The 11,076-nt window shown below is 40.4% G+C and overlaps 1 protein-coding gene across 1 annotated transcript in view; it reads right to left on the reverse strand.

Annotated features, from left to right (window-relative positions):
• LOC102838700 (aldehyde oxidase-like) overlaps positions 1 to 11,076 on the reverse strand; it is a 111,157-nt gene that overhangs the window by 75,876 nt on the left and 24,205 nt on the right. Inside the window, exons 5-8 of the mRNA XM_006862038.1 lie at positions 7,834 to 7,960; positions 4,326 to 4,387; positions 1,571 to 1,654; positions 733 to 813 (exon numbers count right to left, since the gene is read on the reverse strand). Of these exons, the coding sequence (XP_006862100.1) occupies positions 733 to 813; positions 1,571 to 1,654; positions 4,326 to 4,387; positions 7,834 to 7,960 (354 nt within the window). The remainder of the gene's footprint in view (positions 1 to 732; positions 814 to 1,570; positions 1,655 to 4,325; positions 4,388 to 7,833; positions 7,961 to 11,076) is intronic.

Consider the following 11,076-nt stretch of genomic DNA (forward strand, 5'->3'; position numbering starts at 1 on the left):
CTACAGCACTACATCTCCTTATATCTACATTTAAATCTTAAGATAAATAAAAACTGAGACCTCTGAGGAGCTAGTGGAATCATGTCTTCATCTTCTGTTCTCTCCAGGGCATATTGCTCATGGAACCAACTGGCAGGGACATCATATGATTTAAATGATCTCCTTCTGCCCTCCCTTCCCTGAGTTGAAATCAGAGATTCATTGGAAGAATCTTGTAGTTCCATTCTAATAACTACAATTTGGCTTTTGGTTTACTTGTCTTACAAAAGGAGTCAGGTGTGGCTCTGTAGGATCAGCACTGGACCATAAGGTCAGGATCACAAGGTGGCTTTAAACCACAAGGTAAGAGTTCAGACTCACCAGCCACTCCTAGGAAATCCTATACAGGATTACTGAGTCGGAACTAACTCGATGGCACTTAACAATAACTGTTTTGCAAAATATCTCACAGTGTAGCTGTGTGACCTTGGGCAAGTCACCTACAGTGTGATGCTAGATTCTTTTACTAAGGAGTTGAGCCAAAGAAGCTGTGAGATTCAGACAGCAGCTCTCTTTTAAACTGTCTGCTTGACATTATTTACAGTGCATGTGAACCAGTTTCTAAAAATGGGGTTGTTGACCCATTATTATGTAGGACACTCTTCTCCCCTCAGTCACTGCATACTATAATACAGTATTCACATCATGTTATGTGTAAGTGGTGAAACAGACAACAAAAGTAACATATCTTACTATCAGCTCAGGAGGGAATATAGGCTCCTGGGATGGATCAAAGGGCTGGAATTCATCTTCATTGTACAGTTTTGTGCATATCTGAAAAATGAAAGAAAATAACAATAGACCTTCAGAGTTACTGAGAGCTCAGCAGGAATCTGTAAAGAGAAACTTCAGTCAGGGTTACACTTCTGGCACCCTTAGAACAGAATGGAGGTGCTTCTGATGGAATGCTTCCAGTTTGTACAGGACCATAGGACTGTTCCCTTGGCAGATTTCCTTGTTTGGTGTCAGAAATTGAGATTTAACCTCCTGTGCTGGGACTTAGGTATTATTTGTGGACATTTAAAAGGAGCTCTGGTAGCATAGTGGTTACAAATTGGGCTGCGAACCGGAAGGTCAGCAGTTTGAAACTACCAGCTGCTCCGCAGGAGAAAGATGAGGCGATCTGCTCTCCTAAAGATTTACAGCCTCGGAAACCCTATTCAGGGTTGCTATGGGTCAAAACCGACTTGAAGGCACTTAACAACAACAACAAGAATTCACTATGAGCATGAGGGTGTATCACTGTTTCTGTCCTTCTTTATGTTTAGTGGGGTGGGAGAAGTGGAGCAGTCCAGATTAGCCTGAAAAATTGTAGCATTTTCAGGATAATTACCTTCTGTGTTGATTGATCTCATGACCCTTATGGGCTCAATAACTTTTGGAGCTCTTTAAGGCTGTTATGCCCTGAATTCAGCTATTTTGCACTTTACTCAATGAAAACCGTTAAAATTGGAATAACTTTGGATTTATTTACAGGGGTAATGTTTATTTTTCAGTCAATCCCAGCTGAAGTGGGAAATCAGATACTTACTTTTCTTGGTTTATCCACAAAAGATCTCTCTTCTTGGTCCATGCAGCATTTTCCAGTTCCTTTCAGTTGACAAACAGTTGATTTCTTAGGAAGAAATGCAGTTTAAAACAAATTAATTGATTCTTTAAACAGCTACCTGAGCAGACAACAGTGGCCCCAGATTTTAGAAGAGGCATGGGAGAAATAATAGAGGTTTTTTTGCCCTCAAGGACTCTGTAATTTGGTGGATGGGGATCACTGGACAAACTACAAGGAGTGTGCAGTTAAGTTCACAATACATCTCGTAAATAGTGTTGTTCAAGTTTTAAGGGAATAGAAGTATTGGCTCAGTCAGCTCAGAAGTCCTACTCAAGCCCTTTGCCTCTGAGTTGATTTGGACTCTTTGAGATCCTGTAGGACAGAGTGCTGGCTGTGTGCTGAGGAGTCGGTTCCCACTCACAGCCACCCTGCATAGGGTTTCAGAGGCTATAAATCTTTATGGGAGGAGAAAACCTCATCTTTCTCCAGTGGAACGGTTGATAGTTTCAGACTGCTGACCTTGAGGTTAGCAGCCTGACACGTAACCGACACACTACCAGAGCTCCTTATAGGACAGAATTGTTGTTGTCAGGTGCCATCGAGTCGGAACCGACTCATAGCGACCCCATGCACAGCAGAACGAAACAATGTCCGATCCTGGGCCAACCTTACTACCGCTGTCACACCTGACACCATCAGTGATGCCACCTGGCTGATCCATCTCGTTGGGGGTCTTCCTCTTTTTCTCTGACCCTCCATCTTACCCAGCATGACTGGGAGAAGGAAGGATGTCATAGGACAGAGTAGACCTGCCTAATATAGTTTTCAAGGCTGTAGTTCTGGTGTGGGGCTGCCAGTTAATGCACTGAACTGTAAGGTTTGTAGTTCAAGCTCACCAGCCACTCCTGCAATCTTTATGGATCGGAATCGACCCGACTCGACAGTACTTAACAACAACAATCTTTTTGGAAGAAGATTGCCAATAGATTCCAATCTTTTCATCAGCAGCCACCAGGACTGCTTCAGGATTTCTTGTTGTGAATGCCATAGAGTTAGTGCACATCCATAGTGACCCTGTATAGGATTTCCAAGGAGTGGCTGGTCAGCTTGAACCACCAATCTAACAGTTCAACCAAGTGGATTCCTGGTGATGTTGGTGGTTTCATAGCGACTCTGTATAGGCCGTAAATCTTTACCAGAACAGAAAGCCTCATCTTTCTCTCTCAGAACAGCTCGTAGTTTCGAACTGCTCATCTTGAGGTTCACAGCCGATTCGTATCCACTACGCTACCAGAGCTCCTTACTAAATAGAGCCCTGGTACGGAGCTATGTGTTAACTTGTTGGACTGTAAGGTCGGATTGAACCACAAGGTCGGAGGTTCAAACTCACCAGCCACTCCTCGGAAACTCTCTACAGGGTCAAGCTGACTCGATGGCTCTTAACAACAACTAAATGAAGTACGGCCACAATGTGATCATTGAAAAAGCCTAAACCCAAACAGATAATGCAATTGGTGCTCTTTATTTTTAAAGAAGGAGCTCTGGTAGCGTACGGTTACGAGTCGGGCTGCTAACCTCATGGTCAGTAGTAGCTGGAAACCACTAGTGGTTCCATGAGAGAAAGGCGAAGCTTTCTGCTCCTATAAAGATTTTCAGCCTCGGAAACCCTATGCAGGGTCTCTACCAGTTGGAACCGACTCCAAGGCACACCATCACCACTGACATTTTAAAAAATGACATGCACGCATCTTTAATGAAGCCCTGGGAAGACAGCCTTTAAAACTTTCAAAACACAAATGTAAATAACCTGCATCCCTATCTGCTTCCTTCATTTCTCATCTCTGAAGGTGGCTTTTATTCTTTTCTCACTTTTTTTGAGCTATGAACATCTTTCTTCCCCTTAATTTCATTCATATTCTTACTTGGAATCTTCTGCTGACCTCTCTTCACCCATGGATTTAATCACTTCCTTTAAGACCTGGTGCAACACTCTCCTTCTTCGATAAGCTTCTGTTTCTTCCTTTCCTATTCATTAATGTTCTTTAATGTATGGCCCTTCAAAGCTTTTATGCATGGTTTATAGTCTGTCTTGAACTTTTAATATGTTGCTTTTAAATCATGGTTTTATTGTCTCTTAGTCTGTGTTTCGGTTTCGTCAGTACAAGAAGAGTATGCATTTCTTGAAGTCATGGGCCATAGACTTTATTACTTAGAAAGTGACTAATTTAGAACTATAAATTAGTTATAGTTCTGGTGTGGTTAGGTCGTACATGTAAAAATGGTGGAAATGGCAAATGGTTCGTTGTATATCTATTGCTACAAAGAAAAAAGAATAAACCAAATGAAAAAAAAAAAGAGATGCTAACAGCTTAATGAATAATTACAAAACAGTGGGTATTTAGCCACATTCAGTCATTAGAAAAGTCAACGTGGGATTATTTTATAGATTTATATAAAACAACCCCAAATCCACTGTTACTGTGTGGATTCTAATTCATAGTGACCCTAGAGCACACAGCAGAACTGCCTCACAGGATTTCCAAGGCTGATCAACTTTATTAAAGCAGATTGCTACATCCTTCTCTTGTGGACCAGCTGGTGGGTTTGAAATGTAGACCTTTTGGTTAGTAGTAGAGTGCTTTAATCACTGGGCCACCAGATCTCCTTGTTTTATGGGAAGGCCTATTCATACATTAAACAAACAGAAGACATTAAAAACAAAACAAAAAAAACTTACCGCACTGAAAGTTGTTCCACTTTCTACAATGGGTCGATATCCAGTACAGCGGCACAAATTACCTGATTTTGAAGGAATCCGTTTTTAAGGAATGGTATGATGAGTGATTAGATTCTTATTTGTTTCCTAAACCTAGCACAATGGCTCTTTGGAACTACTGTTCCCTTTGGAGGAGATGTTCTTCAAAACCAGATCTTGTTATGGTATTTTCTTTCTGAAATGCCTCAAATACTTCCATAGTTTTTCCCAGCCATCTCTTCTCATCTCCCTGCCCCCACCTCTCCCTTAACTGGTTGGTGTACCTGGCATCTCCCATAGCGTCTCAGGTATGCCCCTTCATCCTGTTTTTCTAATGTCATCTCTTCTCCCTCAAATGCCCTCTTAGGGAAAGTGTATACATCCTCAAGACTCAATTCCCCTTCTCCAGGAGGTTGCTTTAGTACCCCAAACAGTGGCCTCTTGTGGCAGAAACATAAAGACAATTTCCCTGCCCCAGCTTTTAATTTTCAGCATTTTTCATAATGGAAATGTATACATTTAAACTAAGAAAAGTTAATTAAAAATTATCCTCAATTAAGCTTAAGAATTTTAGGAGAATATATATGTGTGGATCGGGCAAGTTTAAACACCTGAATGAATAAAGTGTTGCGTGGGAGCTTGTCAGTAAGCTTGTCAGTAAGCCTCGGGTTCCAAGGAATCTCCATTTTATTAGAATGAGAACTCTCCTGGAAGATACTTGCAGGTACATGAATGGCTGGAGACTATAATCTACCTTTCTTTTTGCTAATAAAGGATAAAGACCTTGGGCGGGTATGAATTTCAAATCTCTCTTCTGAGTATAGGGTAAGAGATACAGTGTCTAGAGCGGAGTCCTGTAGGATGAAAATAATTTAGACAAATGATGACTTCTCTCTGCTAAACTGTAAGCAAACACAAAAGGCTGAAGTGAGGCAGTATCAGGTTATTCTATTGTTTTTATTCTTGGCTACATAGTCAGTGCTAAGTCTGGAAGTGACACTAAAGGTCTACCCAGGGAAAGTTAACAGTGCCTATCACAGAAACTCTTATGATTCTGAGAAAAAAATGATAGGAATGAAAACTTTTCTTTTCCTTAGTCTTGAGAAGAAAAGACAAGATTAAATTAAGCAGTGATTTTATATCAGTTGAGCATTTGGAAAGTATGTGCCTGCACCTAATTGTTTCTTTGAACTTTATTTTCTATAATGGTTTTTCTTACAATATGAACAAACTCTACCAGTGAGGCTAAAATGTATAATGTTATAAAGAGCACAAATAAACGGATTATGAACCAGAGTATACGCTCCATGTTATCCATACCTAGAATGAGTTTGGCTCTGGTAGCATAGTGATTATGAATCGGGCTGCTAACCTCAAGGTCGGCAGTTTGAAACTATCAGCTGTCCCACTGGAGAAGGATGAGGCTGTCTGCTCCCATAAAGATTTACAGCCTCAGAAACCCTGTGCAGGGTCGCTTTTTTTTTTTTTTTGTTGTTGTTAATAAAGCTTTTATTGTGAATTGAGTGGTAGTTTACATGACAGAACATTGGTTTTGCACTCCACAGATAATATATTGTTTCACTGTACTGATTACAATCCCCTATGTGTGTCACTGGAGTCCTGGTGTGGCGCTGTGGGTTACTGCACCAGACTACAGAGCCATTTGAACTGCAAGGTCAGTGGTTCAAGCTCACCAGCTCCTCCTCAGAAACCCTATACAGGGTCACTATGGGTCGGAATCGACTTAATGGCACTTAACAACAACAACAACAACAACAACATGTGTGCCATTGGTTAACATATTTGCCTTGCAGGGTTGCTTTGAGTGGGAACCAACTTCACAGCACACCACCACTACTGCTTTATAAATTATGACAATCTTGACAACACCATCTCCTGGTGGTTGTTATGTGAACTCAACAGCAAACAATCCAACAACATAAACTTACTTATGCACATTCAAACAAAAGTATGGAAATTATAAGTGCTCTACTTTTCAAGGCTCTAAATACCTCATTATTTTTGATTATTTCATTAAACAAAGATTTTCTATTTTCAGATCCATGAGATGGTTAATAATAGAGTAATATATCTTAAAGTAATGGCAAAATCTGATTTTCTGATCTTTATTTCCTGTATAAAAATATTAAGAGCCCAAAATACTTTGATTCAGTGTTGAATCCGTCTTGAAAAGTAGAGTTGAAACCACAAGGCAAAAGTTTTAATTGTACTTAAAGGAGCTCTGGTAATGTAGTGGTTACGAATCGGGCTGTGAACCTTAAGGTCAGCGGTTCGAAACTACCAGCTGCTCCGCGGGAGAAAGATGAGGCTTTCTACTCCCATCAGGATTTACACCCTCGGAAACCCTGTACAGGGTCGCTATGGATCGGAACCGACTCGATGGCACTTAACAACAACAACAACAATGAGAAATTGAAAACCTTTGAGTGTTGAAGTTATCGAGAAATAAGGGAAAATATTAATATCCCAATTAACATAAAAGTTAAGTTGAATTTTTGTTTATTCAGTATCCTTTTCACCATAAGGCTGAGTTTCTGTCTAGGTTGATTTACTGAAGGAGACAGTAAATTTTCCTGTAATATTCAGACCTTTACTTTAACAACTCTCTTCAAGGAGTTAGAGACCAGTTATTTGAAACTTGGCAAGTTTGTTACATAAAACTACATTTATTAGCAGTTCTTTTGGTAGGAACTTCTGTTTGTTCACTTAAATTTAATAGCCATTTTGTCAAAGGAGATTGAATTGCTCACTAAGTTTATTTGTGATAATTGATTGCTATGTACAACCACTGGGTGAAAGGTGAAGCTTTCTGCTCACTTGAAGATTTAAAACCTCAGAAATGATATACAGGGTCACTATGAGTTGGAACTGACTCCACGAGTCTTGACAACAACAACAACGACCAACCAGATTATAAAAATGTAAAAAAGTGTCTTAAAGTCTCTCATCCTTTCAAAGTTAATTTTAGTAAGTAAAGTTAATGAATAATTCTAACAAACAAACAGAATAATTTAAAAACAAACAGCTCTCATTCCTCCACACTGCCTAAATTTTCACATTTGGGAAAGATTTTATTAAAAATGTTAGAAACAGACCATTTGAATATCTTTGCAGAGTGATAAAGGGCTCCGTTAAGGAAGAAAGGCTTGTAATGAAATATGTGCCGTCAAGTCATGTCCCTGTATAGGGTTTCTGAGGAGTGGTTTGCCACTCAGGTTAGCAGTCCAGTGCTTTCCTACAGCACTACACCAGGACTCCGCAATGGAATATATACTGTTATAATTCCTGGCATCACTGCTGCCAAATAAAGACAGATAGATTTTCATGAAAAGGATGTGGGACAAAATGGTTTGGAGGAGGCCTGAATGTTCACCAGGTTCCTTGAATTCAAAAGGTGTAGCACAACTCTTCTCCCTGGCTTGGAACCCTCCTCCTATGGGCCACCCTGTGCCCTGCTGAGAAGACTCACCTCCCAGTGCTTCAGTTATTTGCGCAGGGGTTGGCTCCGGATGGTTCCTCAGTAGTGTATAGATGGACATTACCATCCCTGGGCTGCAGAATCCACACTGGGTACCATGACACTTGGCAAGTCTTTCCTGGCAGAAAATGGTACATTAATTTTACTCTGCACCTCTATATTTGACACCAGCAAGTAGAGAAGCTTATTTAGTTTTAAAGAAATAACTGCAGGGTAGGAGACATCATCCTAGAATACGTATAGCTTTTGCTCTCAAGAAAAACATAGTACAGGTTTTAATTAAGCCACTTTATTTTCTAGACCTCGGTTTCTTTAACTGAGAAAGAGAAAGCATAGCTTTGAAGAACGAAGAACTTTGGAGCCATGCTCATGTGAATTTGAGTGCTTACCATTGTTGTTAAGTGCAGTCAAAATGGTTCTGATTCATAGCAACCCTATATAAGGTTTCTGAGGAGCAGCTGGTGGGGTTTGAACCACAGACCTTATGGTTAACAGTCCAGTGCTTATCCTACAGTGTCATACTGGGAATCCTGAGTGCTTACTGTACCTCATTAATTCTGTGACCTTGAGCAATTTTCTTGATTTTTCTTAATCTATGAAATTGGGCTAAAATTGGTATCTATAGGACTGTTGAAATTAAGTGAATGAATGTGTGCAAATCATTTATCATAGTCTCTGGCACAAAGCGAGTAATTTTCCAATGCAGTTCATTTTCTTCTCCATCTAGATTATGGAATTTTTGATGGACTAAATGACATAATCTATATGAGTCCTTTGAAAATTATAAAATGTTTAGTAGTGTTGTGTCATTTACATATTTAGTTTATACACTTTCAACTTGGTATAAAGTTGAAATACAAAACAAAACAAAACAAAAACGGAGTCAGAAGTAACAGTGTAATCTGTTCATTCTGTACAGAGACCTTCTGCCATGCAGATGGAGATGGGACACAGGACTCTCTTGGCCCCTCTCTGTGTGTTAGTCCTATGGGTGCTCACCTGACTGGCTTGAATGTGATTCATATGTTTTATATCAACATTTTTCATGTAATGTGGTGCCTAAAATGAAAGCCAAATATGTCATCTGTGACTGACGTGAAGAGCCAGACATCTGTTCTAACGCTAGAGGCGAATATGGCTGTGTTGGGTTTATTGCTAGATGACAAGTAGTTTCAGATGTAGCACATAAACACAACTGCAAATATGCTGGCAAATGCTTAACAACTGGGAAAAAAACCAAAAAAACTCCTGATAAGTAGCTTCAACTGATATCCATAGCATAAATACTTCCACCATGGTGGGTACCAAGCTATCATTGTGGTATCTGTGAATATGGAGCTGGGAAGAGATGCAGTTACCATATGTTATATGGTATTTCCACCATGTAAACAACCTCAAGAGCATAACCTTGTAATAAAATAATTAGGAAGTGATGATGATATTCTTCACCCTTGTGTTTAATAGCTCCTTGGAAATCCTATACAGGGTCACTATGGGTCAGAACTGACATGATGGCACTTAACAACAATAATTTGTAAGTTTACATCATTTAAATTTAAAAAAATGTTTTATTGTGAATTATATGATAGTTTACATGGGAGAACATTAGCTTTACATTCATCCTATCGTACGTATATTGTTTCATTGCCGTGGTTACAATCCCCTCCATGCATCATCAACCAACCAAAGGGTATACCCTGCAAGCCTGTCCCCTGGTCGTCAGCACACAGCCCCTCTCCCTCTCTGGGTCTAAAGACCCCAGCCACTCCATCTTTCCACGTCATCATCTCTGACTCCATCTCTCACATCACTGTTTCTCTGGGTAGGTTCCTGCACTCCACTCTTCTCCCTTGATGGTCCCAGGGACCTCCACTCCAGGACTACAAAGTCAACCAATACCCTCCTTTTGCAACAAAACATCTACCTTTACATTTCCAACCCTCGCAGTCAGTCCTGATAGCAATTATTCACTATTGTATCACAAGAGTGCTATCCCCATCTCCTTTACATCAGCTCCGCCCAGACAGATTAGATACTACTCAGTGGAGATTCTACCTTCCTCTGCGCCTTCTGGATCTAGGCTCCCTCTTGAAAGCTTGTAAGCCAGTCAATGCTTTCTTTTTATTTTATTTTTATTTTTAGTGTTTTATTGTGAATTATATGATAGTTTACATGGGAGAACATTAGTTTTACATTCATTCTATCGTACATCGTATTGCCATGGTTACAATCCCCTCCATGCATCATCAACCAACCAAAGGGTCCTGCTCTCGGCTCTTCTCCGTTGATGGTCCCAGGGACCTCTGCTCCTAGACTGAAAAGTTAATCACTTCCTTCCTTGCTATAAAATGTCTACCTTTACATTTCCAACCTTCACAATCAGTCCTGATAACAATTATTCACTATTGTATCACAAGAGAACCATCTGCATTTCATTTCATTAACTCCACCTAGACAGATTGGATACTACTCACTGGAGATTCTGCCTTCCTCCAGGTCCCCTGGCTCTATGTTCCCTCTTGAAAGCTTGTAAGCCAGTCACTTCTTGCCTTTGTAGCCCTACTCCCCCCCAACCCCATTTTGGGTAGCCAATGTATAAGTTGCCCATCCCTGTCTACTCTGTGTGTGGAGGGGGTGGGAATGATTCTTGCTGTAAGAATTTGTTCCCTCTTTTGACCTACTGCTTCCATAGGTGTAGGTCAAGTCCATCAAATTGCATCAGATTACTCTTTTTTCCCTCTTCTTTCTTCTTCTGGTTGAGCTCTGATCATCTAGTCATTGAAACCAGATCAAGTGGGTATTATCTGCAAGTGTGGGTGTTCTTGTGCATATGCCCTCTCTTTTTATCAGCTGAACGCTTCACTCTCCATGTTGCCGGGCGTAGCTCGCCACTTCATTGTTGTTTTTCCCTCACTTCCCCTAATCAGTGATGAACATGGTCACCAATCAGAGCGTGTATTCCCATTGAGTCTTAGTCTAGGAAGGGGGTTTGCACTGAGGGGACCCATTCACTTGCTTTGATGTTTCCTGGACAAGCAACTTGTTGTTCTTGTAGTAACAGTCCGTCTGCCTCTATTGTTTTGTATTCTTTCTGTAGGTCTTTCAAGAAGTTTCTTCTATTCTTCTAGCCATTCCAGGCTGGCCTGCTCATCCTTTCAAGTGGAAATTTCCCATCTCTGGAGATCTGGATATGGTTCAGGCTTTTACCTATAGTCTTATGTATTGCAGAGGCTC

This window comes from Chrysochloris asiatica, unplaced genomic scaffold (genome assembly GCF_000296735.1).
Source record: "Chrysochloris asiatica unplaced genomic scaffold, ChrAsi1.0 scaffold00045, whole genome shotgun sequence".
Taxonomy (NCBI): Eukaryota; Metazoa; Chordata; class Mammalia; order Afrosoricida; family Chrysochloridae; genus Chrysochloris; species Chrysochloris asiatica.